This window comes from Oncorhynchus clarkii, chromosome 21, assembly GCF_045791955.1.
Source record: "Oncorhynchus clarkii lewisi isolate Uvic-CL-2024 chromosome 21, UVic_Ocla_1.0, whole genome shotgun sequence".
In the NCBI taxonomy this organism is placed as follows: domain Eukaryota; kingdom Metazoa; phylum Chordata; class Actinopteri; order Salmoniformes; family Salmonidae; genus Oncorhynchus; species Oncorhynchus clarkii.
Window position 1 is genome coordinate 15,628,797 of NC_092167.1, and position 20,674 is coordinate 15,649,470.

The 20,674-nt window shown below is 43.2% G+C and overlaps 1 protein-coding gene across 13 annotated transcripts in view; it reads left to right on the plus strand.

Moving 5' to 3' along the window:
* Positions 1 to 20,674, plus strand: part of LOC139378650 (filamin-C-like) — a 111,899-nt gene that overhangs the window by 52,355 nt on the left and 38,870 nt on the right. For all 13 annotated transcript variants that reach the window (XM_071121008.1, XM_071121009.1, XM_071121019.1 and 10 more), the window contains exons 3-4: positions 3,866 to 3,963; positions 18,520 to 18,670. In XM_071121008.1, the coding sequence (XP_070977109.1) occupies positions 3,866 to 3,963; positions 18,520 to 18,670 (249 nt within the window). The remainder of the gene's footprint in view (positions 1 to 3,865; positions 3,964 to 18,519; positions 18,671 to 20,674) is intronic.

Below are 20,674 nucleotides of genomic sequence, written 5' to 3' on the forward strand. Positions count from 1 at the left end.
CAGGGCCTAGCCAGGTGGACTTGCCCGACAACTGCCCTAGATAGAGTGATCCCCGCTGGGGAAGGTTTCATAACTCTAGGCTTGGCTCTCTCAGTGAAGGCCTCTACTAACTTGGACTAGGCTCCTGGCAGGCAGTACGGCTTTCTAAGACATGGTTCCAAGGCAAACTCAGACTGACCTTGGGTCAGTAGACACATCTTGTTCAACAGAGCTACTAATCCTGTGTTTGTACAAATGGTGTGAGACCAGATGAGTGGAATGGCATTAATAGGTTCACAGAGTTAGTTACTCCAGAGAAATGAAGCAAAGAACTGAGGTGCGCTGTCTTTTTGTTTACTGAGTGTCTGTATGTGTGTATAGGTGTTTTGTCTTTTGTAGGTGTGTGAGTGTGCGTGTGCATGTGAGAGAAAGCCGATTTGTGAATGTGTGTGCTTTATTTGTTTTCATGTGTTTGCATGCTTCTGAGTGTGTGTTTATGTGTGTTTGTGTGCAAAGAGTGTTTGCTCAGGCATGAAGTTGAGAAGTGTGTTGGAGGGGGGCTAAGGTGGGTGAACAATAAACAAACAACGACTCCATTCTCCCACATACTGGACCTGTTTAATTCACTTACCCAGAGCAGCGGGGTCACAGAGCGGGTGTGTGGGTGCGTGTGCGTTTGTACTTTACATGTGAATTTATGGTGTACGTGCCTAATCGTGAGTGTGTGTGTGTTCGTGTGTGTGCACATTTCGGTTTTTCAGAGTAAGTGTGTGTTTATTGTCTAGGTGTCTGTATTAGCAGTGTTTACACTGCTGCTACACAGAGCTCTGTCTCTGACACTGTGCAGGACTAAGTAACAGGTTATATTCTAGACTTTGACCATACAGGGCTCTGTTTCTCTCTGCTCTCACTGAAACATTTACACTGATAGATCCAGGACAAGCTATACTCTCACAGTACATGTAGCATTAGGGCAAAGTGCAATTCTCTCACATTCTCTCGCAGTACCAACTCTGCCTATATGCAGACTACGAGCTGCAACTTGGCCCGTACTCAGGGGCCCTGACCTCCATGGGGCCCCGATTGATTTTGTTAGCCACTCATAATTCATGGCAAACAGGGAATTAGCTTTGAAAATTCAATTTTTTTTTCTCCATCCCTGGCAAAACCAAATCTCACTTAGGGTGCCCAAAAACGCTAGAGGCGGCCCTCTTCTCGTCAGCACAAAATGGAACATTCAGGAACGTTCACCCATTAAGCATGAAATGTGAAACATACAGTGGAGCATAAAAACAATATTGCACGTTTATTTTCCTACTAGCATTGACTTTGCTGATAACTTCTTTAATGAGGATAAATGTACTTACTGTGATTGTGATATGTGCTTGTCCTACCTAGCTATGAATGAATGCACTAACTGTAAGTCACTCTGGATAAGAGCGTCTGCTAAATTACTAAAATGTAAATGTCAAATATAATAACTGTTTTGGGTGAAACTCAAACTGCTCTCAGACCTGCTATCCTCTATTGCGTAACTAATTGGTCCTGACACCTCGAGTTCCCCTGGTTCAGCCAAACCCCTTCCCCGCAAGGCGCTGGACATGGGTGTGCTGCAGGCTGCAGTGAGTTTCTGGCTGTTGTAACAGCATGGTGAGTGTCAGAGTAGAGAACACAGCAGCGAGGAACGCAATAAGTGAAAACACATGTAGCGCACCACATTTCCTGCCGAACACATGATTGTGTTTGTGTGTGTGTGTGTGTGTGTGTGTGTGTGTGTGTGTGTGTGTGTGTGTGTGTGTGTGTGTGCTCATGTATGTTGTTAAGGAACAAAAGGAACAGGGCAGAGGCCTCTCGTTAGAAGTAAGGGTGGACAGTAAAACAGTGAAAGTTAAGTGTATTGTCCGTAGAAGTAAATTAAGGAAAGGTTTTCTCGTGGCTTGAGTCCATGCCTTGTGATTAGAATACAACAATAAACCAGGACTAAGCAACAGCGAACAGAGAGGGTTTGGACACACACACACACACACACACACACACACACACACACACACACACACACACACACACACACACACACACACACACACACACACACACACACACACACACACACACACACACACACGATTCCACAGCATCGTATCCTGATGTTGTTCCCCTCTCCTCAGAATGAAATGTTACTCATCAGATTTTTACCCAACACACCCCTCTATCCACCCCCTCTGAATGGCCCTCGCCTACCCTCACATTACCTGGTCACAGACCCACCAGGGCCAGTAAATCACACCTCAGCCTAACAGAGGCACATTAAACAGGTATGAGTTGGTTGAAAAGGTACTAGTTTATACTACTGGCCAGCTGTAGAGGGCTCATTAAACATAATGACCCATCTTGAGAATCACTGTTTGTGCGTGTGTATTGCGTGTATGCTGGTGTGTGTGTGTTTATGGAACACAAACAAATATAAGGGTCAGGTACAGCTTTTTAGCAGTGTGGGAGAATGCTTTAGGGGTTTATGTTCCTCTCCTGTTCGTTTTTCAAATTCCCCCGAGAGCCCCCTCACACACTCACTCTCTGCCATGTATTTGTTTAGTATCCTTTTGCCTCACGCCTCTGTTTTCATACCGCTCCTGGCAGTAGTGGGGTTTGCGCAAGGAAGTCACCCTGAGCTGAGAACATTCTGGATGGAATTGCAATTGGGACAGCCATGACAGCTAATGAGACTTGTGGAAAATGTATTGCCGTTTAGTGAGGTGGGAGAAACAGCAGTAAAAAACACCAAACCACTCTGTCACATTGAGTAGTGCTCCCGCTCTCCAGTTCCACAGTCTGTGGATACAGCCTGGACTCATAGATGAGACTAGACATAACATAGTACATGCAAATCCGGGACACTCAAATGAGTATTATGCTATATGTTACGTTTGGTATGGTTATATAAGACAGAAGGTTACTTAAGACAAAAAATAAAAGGAGGGTGCTTGGTTTTGGTGGATGGGTGGGCATACAATGCGAATGTCTAGCAACACAAAGGTTGCGTGTTCAAATCTCATCACGGACAAGTTTAGCATTTTAGCAACTTTTCAGCTTCTTACTTCTTTTTAGCTACTTTGCAACTACTTAGCATGTTGGCTAACCCTTCCCCTAACCCTTAAACCTTTTAGCTAACCCTTCCCTTAACCCTAACCTTAATCCTAACCCCTAAACTTGCTAATGTTAGCCAGCTAGCGATTGTTAGCATTAGCCACCTAGCTAACATGTTGTTTGTTTTGGAAATTTGTAACATGTTGTACGTTTTGCAAATTCGTAACATATCATAGGAATTGTTATTCGTAACATATCATAGGAATTGTTATTCGTAACATATCATACGAAATGGATGATGGACATCAACAAATTAATACATACCATATGAAACGTAACATATACTAAATCTAGTGTCTCGGATTTACGTACAGAATAATACAAAATGCTGAGACCAGGTTGGTGGATAGAGAACTGTGTAGTGATGACATGTGTAGTGAGAACTGTGTAGTGTTTGTGTGTCGTCTGAGGCTTCCTACATCTCTCATCCTCACGCCACTCCCTGATAATCCTATTAAATGAATTGTGTGTGTGTGTATGTGTGTGTGTGTGTCAGCTTTGTTCAAAGTGACCCACAGTCGGACATCAGGAAAAAAGTAACTCACCGCTCTCTAAGAATTTACCAGCTCACTCTTCCTTGTCTCTACTGTAGAAGCAAAGTATTGTGGGTAAACATGGTTTGGCAGTTGTTGTCATGATTATAGCGAATCGTAGTGGGTGGACCTATGTTGATTCTCTGTGTACTGTGGTCCCATGACTAAATGCTCCCTCTCTCCCCTCTCCCTCCCTCCCTGTCATGTAGGCCTGTGTCCTGACTGGGAGACGTGGGATCCTAGCCAGCCTGTGGAGAATGCCAGGGAGGCCATGCAGCAGGCTGACGACTGGCTCGGAGTGCCCCAGGTAACATCACCACACCACCTACACTCACCATCACTCCTGGTCTCACCTGGTTTAGTTCACAAAACCTGAACTCATTCGTACTTGTTCAACTCGTCTAGTTAAACTCATATCCACATACTTGGTTTAGACTCAGTTACTCTGAGGTAACTGGCTTCAGTGGTAAACAGCAGGGCAATCTTTGATAACACTTTACGCTTAAAGATGGGTAAAATGTATTATGATGTGTTTATAAATGCACTGTAAGACTTGTCATAAGCCTGTATGATCAATCTGTTCTTTGAGTGAGTTGGAGTTGGTGGGTGTGTCCCAGGTGACAGTCCACAGCCACATAGGCCAATGTGGATAAGTGTATGCGGGATTGTGTTTGGCTAATTACTTCAGTATGTGGATGTGGAGGTACATTGGCATGCTGCTGTACTGGGCTGGGTCTTGGAGAGAGGAGAGGCCAGGCTGGCATGAGGTTAGGCTGGATTCTGAAGAGGCGAGGGTGGGTTAGCCAATGCCACAACCAGGACCACTGGAGCGTGTTCATATGAAACCACAAACTGTTTCCCCAGTCACACACTAGTCTATAGCACTTCTAGATTCCAAGGTAGAAAACATGAACAGAAACTCTATATTCCCTGTGTGTGTGTGTGTGTGTGTGTGTGTGTGTGTGTGTGTGTGTGTGTGTGTGTGTGTGTGTGTGTGTGTGTGCACGCTTAGTGGTTTTGTCCACTTGTCCATGGTCAACCTGTGTTTTATCATGTCAATAATCACTTCCTTCAGTGTATTAATTGGCTGAAACAACCTTCTGCTCCTTAGTCAATGATTTTAATGCAGACCAAGGGAACTTGCAACTATTCATAGAGAAATGAGCCGAGGAGAGAGAAAGCAGATATATGGCGACATAAATATTAGAGATTAGAAGGATTGGTGAGACCATGACGGGCCTTGCTATTTTTCAGGCTGTTCTTAAACTTGTTATGGCTGCAATCCTGTTAACGGGATAATTGTCATCAACAACCGCTGAATTGCATAGCGCCACATTCTATGAATATTACAAAATATATTTATATTCATGAAATCACAAGTGCAATATAGGAAAACACATCTTAGCCTTTTGTTAATCCACCTGTCAGATTTTGAAAATATACTTTACAGCGAAAGCAATCCAAGCGTTTGTAAGTTTATCGATCGCTCGACAAAACATTATGTACACATAGCATCAAGTAGCTTGGTCACGAAAATCGGAAAAGCAATCAAATTAATCGTTTACCTTTAATGATCTTCGGATGTTTTCACTCACGGGACTCCCAGTTACACAATAAATGTTCATTTTGTTCCATAAAGATTATTTTTATATCCAAAATGCCTCGGTTTGTTTGGCGCGTTATGTTCAGAAATCCACAGGAAAGGGCGGTCACGACAACGCAGACAAATTGCAAATAGTTTCCGTATTGTCCACAGAAACATGTCAAACATTTTTTATAATCAATCCTCAGGTTGTTTTTAAAATATATAATCGATGAATATATCAACCGGATGAATATATCAACCGCAAATGTCTTTATCAGTAGGAGAGGGAAAAGCAATGTCTGTCCAAACTCTGTTGCGTGAGCAAAACTCACGCGACCACTTGACGCGATGTTATCTTTCTGGCTCATTTTTCAAAATCAATGCCTGAAACTATGTCTGTGTCACATTCTGACCTTAGTTCCTTTGTTATGTCTTTGTTTTAGTATGGTCAGGGCGTGAGTTGGGTGGGTTGTCTATGTTTGTTTTCCTATAATTTGGGATTTCTGTGTTCCGCCTAGTATGGTTCTCAATCAGAGGCAGCTGTCAATCGTTGTCCCTGATTGAGACTCATACTTAGGTAGCCTGGTTTCACTTTTGAGTTGTGGGTGTTTGTCTTCCGTGTCAGTGTTTGTTACCACACGGGACTGTTTCGTTTATTCACATTTATTGTTTTGTTCCAGTGTTCTGTTGTGTTTGATTAAACATTATGGACACTTACCACGCTGCACATTGGTCCTCCGATCCTTCTCGCTACTCCTCCTCAGAAGAGGAGGACGCGATCCGTTACAGTCTGAAGACTGTTGACATCTTGAGGAAGCGATAGGAAAAGGAATCTGGTTGATATCCCTTTAAATCAAGCAAAGGGAGGCTATGGAACATGGAGTTTTCAAAATAGAAGCCACTTCCTGGTTTGATTTGCCTCAGGGTTTCGCCTGCAATATCAGTTCTGTTATACTCACAGACAATATTTTGATAGTTTTAGAAACTTTAGAGTGTTTTCTATCCAAATACTAATAATAATATGCATATATTAGCAACTGAGACTGAGGAGCTGGCCGTTTACAATGGGCACCTTTTCATCCAAGCTACTCAATACTGCCCCTGCAGCCATAAGAAGTTAATAAGTATATGCATGTGTATAGAGGAGGGAGTGTGTGTGTGTGTGTGTGTCTGTGTGTGTGTGTGCACGTGTTTGTGTATGTGTATGTTGTATTTGAGCTTATATGGGAGGGTCCAGACCATCACTGTATGGGGGAAATCTCAGCATGCTTTGAGCACGGGTCACATGGTGGGAGTGACAAGGTCGTGGGATGTGTTTACATCTTGAACATCTGCACCAGGGTCAGCTCTTGTTACCCCTGTCTAACCTTAAACATTGGGATTCCCAAGACACCACTGATCCTGTATCAGTCGAGGAACACACAGAGAATAGCATAGTGGTTAACCTAGTGAGTGGCCATGCTAAATAATGGCTGGTCTATTTTCAGGCTCACCCCCTGGCCCTACAGCCAAGGGTTAAATATAGCTAGAATACCTTCTGACACCCCTCAGAGAGAGAGAGAGATATGCGTCAACAGCAACCTTGGGAAAATCCTCTGCATTATCATTAACAGCAGACTCGTACATTTCCTCAGTGAAAACAATGTACTGAGCAAATGTCAAATGGGCTTTTTACCAAATTACCGTACAACAGACCATGTATTCACCCGGCCTCACCCTACTAGAATCTGAAGTCAAATGTCTGCTGTTTGCTGATGATCTGGTGCTTCTGTCACCAACCAAGGAGGGCCTACAGCAACACCTAGATCTTCTGCACAGATTCTGCCAGACCTGGGCCCTGACAGTAAATCTCAGTAAGACGAAAATAATGGTGTTCCAAAAAATGTCCAATCGCCAGGACCACAAATACAAATTCCATCTAGACACCGTTGCCCTAGAGCACACAAAAAAACATACATACCTTGGCCTAAACATCAGCGACACAGGTAACTTCCACAAAGCTGTGAACGATCTGAGAGACAAGGCAGGAAGGGCCTTCTATGCCTTCAAAAGGAACATCAAATTCGACTTACCAATTAGGATCTGGCTAAAAATACTTGAATCAGTCATAGAACCCATTGCCCTTTATGGTTGTGAGGTCTGGGGTCTGCTCACCATCCAAGATTTCACAAAATGGGACAAACACCAAATTGAGACTCTGCATGCAGAATTCTGAAAAAATATCCTCCGTGTACAATGTAGAACACCAAATAATGCATGCAGAGCAGAATTAGGCCGATACCCACTAATGATCAAAATCCAGAAAAGAGCCGTTAAATTCTACAACCACCTAAAAGGAAGCGATTCCCAAACCTTCCATAACAAAGCCATCACCTACAGAGAGATGAACCTGGAGAAGAGTCCCCAAAGCAAGCTGGGCCTGGGGCTCTGTTCACAAACAGACCCCACAGAGCCCCAGGACAGCAACACAATTAGACCCAACCAAATCATGAGAAAACAAAAATATAATTACTTGACACATTGGAAAGAATTAACAAAAAAACAGAGCAAACTAGAATGCTATTTGGCCATAAAAACAGAGAGAACACAGTGGCAGAATACCTGACCACTGTGACTGACCCAAACTTAAAGAAAGCTTTGACTATGTACAGACTCCGTGAGCATAGCCTTGCTATTGAGAAAGGCAGCCGTAGGCAGACCTGGCTCCCAAGAGAAGACAGGCTAGGTGTACACTGCCCACAAAATGAGGTGGAAACTGAGCTGCACTTCCTAACCTCCTGCCCAATGTATGACCATATTAGAGACGCATATTTCCCTCAGATTACACAGATCCACAAAGAATTCGAAAACAAACCCGATTTTGATAAACTCCCATATCTACTGGGTGAAATTCCACAGTGTGCCATCACAGCAGCAAGATTTGTGACCTGTTGCCACAAGAAAAGGTCAACCAGTGAAGAACAAACACCATTGTAAATACAACCCATAATTATGCTTATTTATTTTCCCCTGTATACTTTAAACATTTGTACATCGTTACAAAAATGTATATACATAATTTGACATTTGTAATGTCTTTATTATTTTGAAACTTCTGTATGTGTGATGTTTACTGCTCATTTATCTTGTGTATATTATCTACCTCACCTGCTTTGGCAATGTTAACACATGTTTCCCATGCCCATAATGCCCCTTGAATTTAATTGAATTGAGAGAGATAGAGGGATCCACATGGATGACTATAAAGAGAAAGAGAGACTATTAGAAATGGAGAAATTGGTCATTGTGTCACAATGGGAAGTGCAGCATGATGCAAGCTGGTTCAGATCAACATTCCCAGTCTGAAAACAGAGAACTTGTTGACAGACAGTTTAACAAGGTTGGGAAAGTCTTGAAGTCGTTTTGACTGGCTTCATTTGGCCAAACTCATTTCTTCTTCTGACCATGGGGCATGGTTTAAGAGCTCTTGAAAATGTCAGTACGATTTCAGCATTATACACTGGGAGTAGAATACCTATAGTAAGAGTCTGTGAATGTATGATTGTACAGGTATGTACGCCTGAAGCAGTGGCACCTCTTTAGCATGAACAACCTGTTTCCTCTCAGAGCCACACACACTATGGGTCTATAGGTTGTAAATTAGCATGTGTGTGCGAGAGTATGTGAACGTGAGTGTGTTTCCACCTGTAAGTCCCCAAGTGGTGGTTGTGTATAATTATGGATTCCATTATCCAGAGGGCTGTTTAAACACAGACATTTCATGTGCCTAACAGCTGCTACAGAACTGTACATCTCTCTCTCTCTCTCTCTCTCTCTCTCTCTCTCTCTCTCTCTCTCTCTCTCTTCCTATTAGGTGGTTGTAGAATTTAACGACTCTTTTCTGGATTTTGCTAATTTGCGGGTATCGGCCTAATTCTGCTCTGCATGCATTATTTGGTGTTCTACATCGTACATGGAGAATATTTTAGCAGAATTCTGCATGCAGAGTCTCAATTTGGTGTTTGTCCCATTTTGTGAATTCTTGGTTGGTGAGCGGACCCCAGACCTCACAACCATAAAGGGCAATGGGTTCCATAACCGATTCAAGTATTTTTAGCCAGATCCTAATTGGTGTGTTGAGTTTTATGTTCCTTTTGATGGCATAGAATGCCATTCTTGTCTTGTCTCTCAGATCGTTCACAGCCCTGTGGCGCTGATGTTTAGGCCAAGGTATGTCAAGTTTTTTGTGTGCTCTAGGGCAACGGTGTCTAGATGGAATTTGTATTTCTGGTCCTGGAGACCGGACCATTTTTGGAACACCATTATTTTCGTCTTACTGAGATTTACTGTCAGGGCCCAGGTCTGGCAGAATCTGTGCAGAAGATCTAGGTGTTGCTGTAGGCCCTCCTTGTGTTGGTGACAGAAGCACCAGATCATCAGCAAACAGCAGACATTTGACTTCAGATTCTAGTAGGGTGAGGCCGGGTGCTGCAGACTGTTCTAGTGCCCTAGCCAATTCGTTGATATATATGTTGAAGAATGGTGGGGCTTAAGCTGCATCCCTGTCTCACCCCACGGCCCTGTGGGGGGAAATTGGTCAGTTTTTTGCCTATTTTAACCGCACACTTGTTGTTTGTGTACATGGATTAAATAGTGTCGTATGTTTTTCCCCTACACCACTTTCCATCAATTTGTATAGCAGACCCTAATGCCAAATCGAGTCGAAAGCTTTTTTGAAATCAACAAAGCATGAGAAGACTGCCTTTGCTTTGGGTTTTTTGCTTGTCAATTAGGGTGTGCAGGATGAATACGTGGTCTGTCGTACGATAATTTGGTAAAAAGCCAATTTGACATTTGCTCAGTACATTGTTTTCACTGAGGAAATGTATGAGTCTGCTGTTAATGATAATGCAGAGGATTTTCCCAAGGTTGCTGTTGACGCATATCCCACGGTAGTTATTGGGGTCAAATTTTTGGAATTTGTGGAATGGGGTGGTCTCTCCTTGGATCCAAATATTGGGGAAGATGTCAGAGCTAAGGATGATGTTAAAGAGTTTTATTATAACCAATTGCAATTTGTTGTATATTTGATTATTTCTTTGAGGATACCATCAAAACATGTTTTGTCCTGTAGTTCATTCAAGGTAATTGGAGAATCCAGTGGGTTCTGGTAGTCTTTAATAGTTGATTCTAAGATTTGTATTTGATCATGTTTTTGCTGTTTGTTCTTTGTTATAGAGCCAAAAAGATTGGAGAAGTGGTTTACCCATACATCTCCATTTTGGATAGATAATTCTTTGTATTGTTTGTTTAGTGTTTTCCCATTTTCCCAGAAGTGGTTAGAGTCTATGGATTCTTCAATTACATTGAGCTTTTTTCTGACTTGCTGTTCCTTCGTTTTCCATAGTGTATTTCTGTATTGCTTTAGTGATTCACCATAGTGAAGGCGTAGACTCAGGTTTTCCGGGTCTCTGTGTTTTTGGTTGGACAGGTTTCTCAATTTCTTTCTTAGATTTTTGCATTCTTCATTAAACCATTTGTCATTGTTGTTCATTTTCTTTGGTTTTCTATTTGAGATTATTAGATTTGATAGGGAAGCTGAGAGGTCAAATATAATGTTAAGATTTTCTACTACCAAGTGACCCCTTCACTATTACAGTGGAACATTTTGTCCAGGAAGTTGTCTAAAAGGGATTGCATTTGTTGTGGCCTAATTGTTTTTAGGTTTCCACACTACAGTCCTTCCATCTATAGCATTTCTTAATATTACTCAGTTCCTTTGGCTTTGATTTCTCATGATTGAGTATTGCTCTATTCAAGTAGACTGTGATTTTGCTGTGGTCTGACAGGGGTGTCAGTGGGCTGACTGAACGCTCTGAGAGACTCTGGGTTGAGGTGAGTGACAAAGTAGTCTACAGTACTAGTGCCAAGAGAAGAGCTATAGGTGTACCTACCATAGTAGTCCCCTCGAAGCCTACCATTGACTATGTACATACCCAGCATGCAACAGAGCTGCAGGAGTCTGATCTGAGGGGGCCTAAATGGGGTGTGGTTATGGTTGACTTTGGGGGGGTGTTGATTGGTGGACTCTGCTGCCTTGTATAGGAGGACCTGGTCATAGAGGCTGTTCAAGTCCAGGGTTGTGGGCCAGGAAAACATTTGGTTTTGAGGCACAGTCACGGGAAATTCTTGCGTTTACCCGCTGTATGGTAGCAAGGTGGAAGTATTTTCGTGGTAGCAGAGTGGAGATAACCACTTGTGCATTGGGGAAAGTAGTAGAAGCTTTTTCAATCACTCCCTTCAGTGCTGTGGCCACCCTTTCCTGCTGTGTTCGCAGGTTGTTTGTGCCTGTGTGTATTATGTGGCTAGGTGAACCTAGTGGGTCCTCAGACAGAAGGTCTAGGGCGCGCTTGGTGTTTGGACTCCAGAGTTTAGACACACTGTTTGGGAAAATGTTTTTTTTCTTATTTTATATATTTCCTATTTCAGTCCATAAGGAGTACAATCTGTGTCTTGTGTATATCAAATAAAATAAAATAAAATAAATAAAATAACATTTTATTTGTCACATACACATGGTTAGCAGATGTTAATTAGTTCTGACAATGCAGTAATATCCAACGAGTAACCTAAGAATTCCACAACAACTACCTTATACACACAGTGTAAAGGAATGAAAGAATATGTACATAAAAATATATGAATGAGTGATGGTACAGAACGGCATAGGCAAGATGCAGTAGATGGTATCGAGTACAGCATATACATATGAGATGAGTAATGTAGGGTATGTAAACATTATACGAAGTGGCATTGTTTAAAGTGGCTAGTGATACATTTATAACATCAATTTTTACATTATTAAAGTGGCTGGAGTTGAGTCAGTATGTTGGCAGCAGCCACTCAATGTTAGTGGTGACTGTTTAACAGTCTGGTGGCCTTGAGATAGAAGCTGTTTTTCAGTCTCTCGGTCCCTGCTTTGATGCACCTGTACTGACCTCGCCTTCTGGATGATAACGGGGTGAACAGGCAGTGGCTCGGGTGGTTGTTGTCCTTGATGATCTTTATGGCCTTCCTGTGACATCGGGTGGTGTAGGTGTCCTGGAGGGCAGGTAGTTTTCCCCCGGTGATGCGTTGTGCAGACCTCACTACCCTCTGGAAAGCCATTTGCGGTACCAGGCAGTGATACAGCCCGACTCGATTGTGCATCTGTAAAAGTTTGTGAGTGCTCTTGGTGACAAGCCGAATTTCTTCAGCCTCCTGAGGTTGAAAAGGCGCTAATGCGCCTTCTTCACCACGCTGTCTGTGTGGGTGGACCAATTCAGTTTGTCTGTGATGTGTACGCCGAGGAACTTAAAACTTACTACCCTCTCCACTACTGTCCCATCGATGTGGATAGGGGGGTGCTCCCTCTGCTGTTTCCTGAAGTCCACGATCATCTCCTTTGTTTTGTTGACGTTGAGTGTGAGGTTATTTTCGTGACACCACACTCCGAGGGCCCTCACCTCCTCCCTGTAGGCCGTCTCGTCGTTGTTGGTAATCAAGCCTACCACTGTAGTGTCGTCTGCAAACTTGATGATTGAGTTGGAGGCGTGCATGGCCACACAGTCGTGGGTGAACAGGGAGTACAGGAGAGGTCTGAGAACACACCCTTGTGGGGCCTCAGTGTTGAGGATCAGCGGTATGGAGATGTTGTTACCTCCCCTCACCTCCTGGGGGCGGTCCGTCAGGAAGTCCAGTACCCAGTTGCACAGGGCGGGGTCGAGACCCAGTGTCTTGGTGTTAAATGCTGAGCTGTCGATGAACAACATTCTCACATAGGTATTCCTCTTGTTCAGATGGGTTAGGGCAGTGTGCAGTGTGCTTGCAATTGCGTCGTCTGTGAACCTTTTGGGCCGGTAAGCAAATTGGAGTGGGTCAAGGTTGTCAGGTAGGGTGGAGGTGATATGGTCCTTGACATGATGACGGGAGTGAGTGCTACGGGGCGGTCGTCGTTTAGCTCAGTTGCCTTCGTTTTCTTGGGAACAGGAACAATGGTGGTCCTCTTGAAGCATGTGGGAACAGCAGACTGGGATAAGGATTGATTGAATATGTCCGTAAACACTGCGCATGCTCTGAGGACGCAGCTGGGATGCCGTCTGGGCCTGCCGCCTTGCGAGGGTTAACGCGTTTAAATGTTTTACTCACGTCGGCTGCAGTGAAGGAGAGTCCGCAGGTTTTGGTAGCGGGCCGTGTCAGTGGCACTGTATTGTCCTCAAAGTGAGCAAAAAAGTTTTTTAGTCTGTCTGGGAGCAAGACATCCTGGTCCGCGACGGGGCTGGTTTTCTTTTTGTAATCCGTGATTGACTGTAGACCCTGCCACATACCTCTCGTGTCTGAGCCGTTGAATTGCAACTCTACTTTGTCTCTATACTGACGCTTAGCTTATTTGATTACCTTGCGGAGGGAATAGCTACAATGTTTGTATTCGGTCATGTTTCCGGTCACGTTGCCCTGATTAAAAACAGTTTCGCTCGAATGTTGCCATCAATCCACGGTTTCTGGTTGGGGAATGTTTCAATAAACGCTGTGGGTACAATATCACCGATGCACTTGCTAATAAACTCGCTCACCGAATCAGCGTATGCATCAATGTTGTTGTATGACGCAATGTGGAACCTTTCCCAGTCCACGTGATTGAAGCAATCTTGAAGCGTGGAATCAGATTGGTCAGACCAGCGTTGAACAGACCTGAGCGCCGGAGCTTCCTGTTTAAGTTTCTGTCTATAGGCAGGGAGAAACAAAATGGAGTCGTGGTCAGCTTTTCCGAAAGGAGGGCGGGGGAGGGCCTTATATGCGTTGCGGAAGTTAGAATAACAATGATCCAGGGTTTTACCAGCCCTAGCTGCACAATCGATATGCTGATAGATTTTAGGGAGTCTTGTTTTCAGATTAGTCTTGTTAAAATCCCCAGCAACAATGAATGCAGCCTCGGGATATGTGGTTTCCAGTTTACATAGAGTCAAATGAAGTTCGTTCATGGCCATCGACGTGTCTGCTTGGGGGGGAATATATGCAGCTGTGATTATAATCGAAGAGAATTCCCTTGGTAGATAATGTGGTCAGCATTTGATTGTGAGGAATTCTAAGTCAGGTGAACAGAAGGACATGTGTTCCTGTATGTTGTTATGATCACACCATCCTCAGTCGATGTGGGGGTGTTGTCAGGAGGGCTTAAGGGAGGCTGACAGGGGGGGCTCAGGGAGGGTGAGATCCGCTGGGCTGGGGGTTCTTCATTTGTCTGTTCTGCTGTGATGTCGATGCTATGGTCAGGGTCTGGTGTGAACTGTTCTGCTGTGGTATCGAGACTTTTGTCGGGAGCTGAGGTGGGCTGCTCTGCCGGCTTCTCTGCGGGGGTGGCCACCTCACTAGTGGGTTGTTCTCTGTCACACGCCATCCCCCTCAAACTCTCTTCCAGTAGTCTGATCCTCTCCACTAGTGCTCTGTTCTTCTCCAGCTCTTGCTTTTTATATTGTTGAAGTTGTCTCACCACAGTCCAGAGTGCAGATATGTCTCTCTCCACCTCCAGCTCTCCGGGTCTAGTTAAGTGGGTGTTGTTGTTCTGGACTGTTGTCTGGGTCTGTGCTGACTGGAGTGTAATCACCTGTTGTTCCAGCTCCACCTGCCTTACCTCCAGCTGGATAAATGTATCATTCATTTCAATGAGAGAGTAGTACTCTGTGCTGGGAGGTTGACTTTATGCTTGGGCTTGCTTGTCTGTAGGGTTATATAATGAAGAGGTCTGGTCTGACCCGCTCGGGGTGGGGGTAGCTTTCTCAAGGGATAGCTTCTCCTGCTGGGCTAATTCTTTGATTAGGTGAAAGTCCAGCTGAAACTGTTTGGGGTTGCCCTGTACCAATACTGTTCCACTTAAAGAGATTTATATAACCCTTAACAGAGGGGTAGTGTGTTAATATATCACTGTGCCATGCCAAGGGGTGGTTTGTGTGGAAGATGATGTTGCTGATATTCCCATTTTTATAATAGTCAGCAAAAAGTGTCTCTTGATTTTCCATATTTTCTTGCTTTATCATTCTTTAGACATAGGGAACTGTATTTTAATTACCTCTTAACAGCGGGAGTCAGCTTCTAAAGCTTCTGAGTTTTGATTTGGAGTGAAGGTTATGTTGTAGAGGGTAGCATCCTGTATATGTTCCTGACAAAAAACTCCAAGTTTATCTAACTCTAAATCAATATTTTTTTTAAAAGAACATGCTTTAGAACATGCTGAAAAATGTAGGAGCTCATCTATCTCTCTCTCTCTCTAATATTTTTTTTTATTTTTCCTTACATCTCCCCCTTCCCCCTCTTTCTTTCTCTATATCACTTCCATCTCTTATCTTCACTTGTTCTAAGTCTCTCATTGTCCTGCTCTCTCCTTCCCCTTCCCCATCTCTTTCTTTCTCTATATCACTTCCATCTCTTATCTTCACTTGTTCTAAGTCTCTCATTGTCCTGCTCTCTCCTTCCCCTTCTCCCTCTGCTTTCTCCTCCCCCCTCTCCCTCTGCTCTCTCTTTTCTCCTCTCCCTTTCTCCTTTCCCCCTTTCTCTCTACTCAAACCTCACTCCTGTAGCTCACTCTAGCTCCACGTAGGGGAACTTTCTTTCTCAATAAAACATTAAACTACTCCAACGTGATTTCCTGGTGGCATTTCTCACTTTTCTATTCCGCCTCTCCACCACCCTCTTTCCACTGCGATCATAAGGAAAACACATTGTGATGTTGGACAATACAATTAGCCTTTCATTCCATCAGAGTTGCTGCTTTTGATTCCACTGCCCTGGTTTTCTCGGTCTTTTCACCAGCCTGTTGTTTTACATCAACTTTACAGGCTCTATGTCTATTTCATGTCTTTCTTTGAATTCATTTGAAGTAAGTTCTTTATCCTCGGATTAGTAGTTCTTAATACAATATTTATTATAACGTTATTAAATCATGCTCTGATTGTATGTTAGGAGAAACAGGAAGTGATAACCTTTGACTCCTGTGTGTGCTGCGCCTCTTCCTGTCCCCTCTTCTTATTAAATCAGGCGTTGATTGTGTATGGAGAGGAAGAGGAAGAGAGAGGCCCAACTCGGTGGAAAATCTGTCTCCCTCCAGCAGGAGGCGTTTTGTTGTTGTTTCGCCCACCAATCAAGGAGTTTTTGTATGGAGGTCAATGAGAGAGTGTAAAATTTGGTCAACAAATACATTTATGGATTATTTGCTACATTAGGTTTGTCTGATCAAATAGCAGTTTTGTAATTCTTAAGTTGTTTCGAGTGTACTAATATACAGTGCCTTGCGAAAGTATTCGGCCCCCTTGAACTTTGCGACCTTTTGCCACATTTCAGGCTTCAAACATAAAGATATAAAACTGTATTTTTTTGTGAAGAATCAACAACAAGTGGGACACAATCATGAAGTGGAACAACATTTATTGGATATTTCAAACTTTTTTAACAAATCAAAAACTGAAGAATTGGGCGTGCAAAATTATTCAGCCCCTTTACTTTCAGTGCAGCAAACTCTCTCCAGAAGTTCAGTGAGGATCTCTGAATGATCCAATGTTGACCTAAATGACTAATGATGATAAATACAATCCACCTGTGTGTAATCAAGTCTCCGTATAAATGCACCTGCACTGTGATAGTCTCAGAGGTCCGTTAAAAGCGCAGAGAGCATCATGAAGAACAAGGAACACATCAGGCAGGTCCAAGATACAGTTGTGAAGAAGTTTAAAGCCGGATTTGGATACAAAAAGATTTCCCAAGCTTTAAACCTCCCAAGGAGCACTGTGCAAGCGATAATATTGAAATGGAAGGAGTATCAGACCACTGCAAATCTACCAAGACCTGGCCGTCCCTCTAAACTTTCAGCTCATACAAGGAGAAGACTGATCAGAGATGCAGCCAAGAGGCCCATGATCACTCTGGATGAACTGCAGAGATCTACAGCTGAGGTGGGAGACTGTCCATAGGACAACAATCAGTCGTATATTGCACAAATCTGGCCTTTATGGAAGAGTGGCAAGAAGAAAGCCATTTCTTAAAGATATCCATAAAAAGTGTTGTTTAAAGTTTGCCACAAGCCACCTGGGAGACACACCAAACATGTGGAAGAAGGTGCTCTGGTCAGATGAAACCAAAATGGAACTTTTTGGCAACAATGCAAAACGTTGTGTTTGGCGTAAAAGCAACACAGCTGAACACACCATCCCCACTGTCAAACATGGTGGTGGCAGCATCATGGTTTGGGCCTGCTTTTCTTCAGCAGGGACAGGGAAGATGGTTAAAATTGATGGGAAGATGGATGGAGCCAAATACAGGACCATTCTGGAAGAAAACCTGATGGAGTCTGCAAAAGACCTGAGACTGGGACGGAGATTTGTCTTCCAATAAGACAATGATCCAAAACATAAAGCAAAATCTACAATGGAATGGTTCAAAAATAAACATATCCAGGTGTTAGAATGGCCAAGTCAAAGTCCAGACCTGAATCCAATCGAGAATCTGTGGAAAGAACTGAAAACTGCTGTTCACAAATGCTCTCCATCCAACCTCACTGAGCTCGAGCTGTTTTGCAAGGAGGAACGGGAAAAAAATTCAGTCTCTCGATGTGCAAAACTGATAGAGACATACCCCAAGCGACTTACAGCTGTAATCGCAGCAAAAGGTGGCGCTACAAAGTATTAACTTAAGGGGGCTGAATAATTTTGCACGCCCAATTTTTCAGTTTTTGATTTGTTTAAAAATGTTTGAAATATCCAATAAATGTCGTTCCACTTCATGATTGTGTCCCACTTGTTGTTGATTCTTCACAAAAAATACAGTTTTATATCTTTATGTTTGAAGCCTGAAATGTGGCAAAAGGTCGCAAAGTTCAAGGGGGCCGAATACTTTCGCAAGGCACTGTAAGTAGGAAACATGACATTACTTCAACTTTGAGAAACAACACTTGATATCGGAGTTGTCTCGAGATTGCTATGCATATTCATGGAATGCGGCTAGAAGCATAGCCTCTTTCTCCATTGAATACAGGCGGTTGAAGTCAACAACCCTCGTCTAATATTCAAAAAAGGATTTCAATAATAAGATGTATCCACCAATTCAAGGAAAGGATAGGCAGGAGCTAGACACGACGCCGTGCCGCTTTGTGGACAACGACTCACAATGTTAGAGACATGTATCTTATATCTTGTGAGTATATCCATAGAGAAACAGGAAGTGATGATAACCTTTGACCCTGTGCACTGTCTATTGTCTTCTCCCTCTCTGTAGGTGATAGCCCCTGAGGAAATAGTGGATCCCAATGTGGACGAGCACTCGGTGATGACCTACCTGTCCCAGTTTCCCAAGTCCAAGCTGAAGCCTGGTGCCCCGCTGCGCTCCAAGACTCTGCACCCCAAGAAGGCCAAGGCCTATGGACCAGGTGAGAGAGAGAGACTGGGAATGTAATGCCTTCCTTCCTTCAAAGACTTCTTTATCTTCTTTATCTATAAATAAACTAATCTGGGCTCCCGAGAGGACTGACCTCTATAATATATAAACAACTATTGGAAAGCTCATGTTCTGACCTAGCCATTAAAAAATATGGTCCACAGATGTAATTGAATCTGAAAAACCCTTTATAACTGGAACAGAATATGGAAAAATATGACCTTGGCATCCCATAATCCGAATCGTCAATTTACATATTTTAAGTTTATTCACGGACTGTGTTTAACAACAGGGAAATATTTTATGATGAAATGGGCCCCAACTCCCAACTGTTCACTGTGTCCCCTAAATCAAGTAGACACATTCCTCCGTATGATGTTGGAGTGATCTGCAGTTAAATGCTTCTGGGCAAAGTTACAAAATGAACTTAGAAGTGCATGAATGTAAATACTCAATGCTTTGCATCTATTATGTTACTTCACGATGATAGCTCATTGAATCTCTCAATCAATCAGAGATGATTACTGCTGGCAGGCAGCACTGCCGCAAAAAAAGATGTTGGCTCTTAGATGGTAATCACCTCACTCTCTCCTAATCGCAAGTGGATACAGTTGTTATTGACAGCAAGAATGAATGGTGCTAGTCAATGAACAACATTGCTCAACATTGACATTATCCCACCACTGGTTAGCCAATTAATGCCAATTAATTTCCAGCAATATTTCACCTGTCTGTCTGTGTGTGGTGCACACATTTGTGTCTATCTCTCCGTGTGTAGCCAGTTGATGTGGTAACCGTCTTGTGGGTTGACAGATACTTTCCCCAAAACCTTCTCAATTAAATGGTAACTACAAAGTATGCTTACCTGGCAGAAGTATATCATGAGTAAGTATATAATTTGTATCGATTATTTGTTATTTGAAAACTTTTCCATTAAATTTATTTAAATTACATTGGCTTGCGAAAGTATTCACCCCCCTTGGCAATTTTCCTATTTTTTTGCCTTACAACCTGGAATTAAAATAGATTTTTTTGGGGGGGTTGTATCATTTGATTTACACAACATGTCTACTACTTTGAAGATGCAAACTATTTTTTATTGTGAAAAAAACAAGAAATAAGACAAAAAAACTGAAAACTTGAGCGTGCATAACTATTCACCCACCCAAAGTCAATACTTTGTAAAGGCACCTTTTGCAGCAATTACAGCTGCAAGTATCTTGGGGTATGTCTCCATAAGCTTGGCACATCTAGCCACTGGGATTTTTTGCCCATTCTTCAAGGCACAACTGCTCCAGCTCCTTCATGTTGGATGGGTTCCGCTGGTGTACAGCAATATTTAAGTCATACCACAGATTCTCAATTGGATTGAGGTCTGGGCTTTGACTAGGCCATTCCAAGATATTTAAATGTTTCCCCTTAAACCACTCAAGTGATGCTTTAGCAGTATAATTAGGGTCATTGTCCTGCTGGACGGTGAACCTTCGTCCCAGCCTCAAATCTCTGGAAGACTGAAACAGGTTTCCCTCAAGAATTTCCCTGTATTTAACGCCATCCATCCCTTCAATTCTGACCAGTTTCCCAGTCCCTGCTGAGGAAAAACATCCCCACAGCATGATGCTGCCACCACCATGCTTCACTGTGGGTTTGGTAATCTCGGGGGTGATGAGAGGTGTTGGGTTTGAGCCAGACATAGCATTTTCCTTTATGGCCAAAAAGCTCAATTTTAGTCTCATCTGACCAGAGTACCTTGTTCCATGTGTTTGGAGAGTCTCCCACATGCCTTTTGGCGTACACCAAATGTGTTTGCTTATTTTTTTCTTTAATAAGCAATGGCTTTTTTTCTGGCCAGTCTTCTGTAAAGCCCAGCTCTGTGGAGTGTACGGCTTAAAGTGGTCCTATGGACAGATACTCCAATCTCCGCTGTGGAGCTTTGCAGCTCCTTCAGGTCTCTTTGTTGCCTCTCTGATTAATGCCCTCCTTGCCTGGTCTGTGG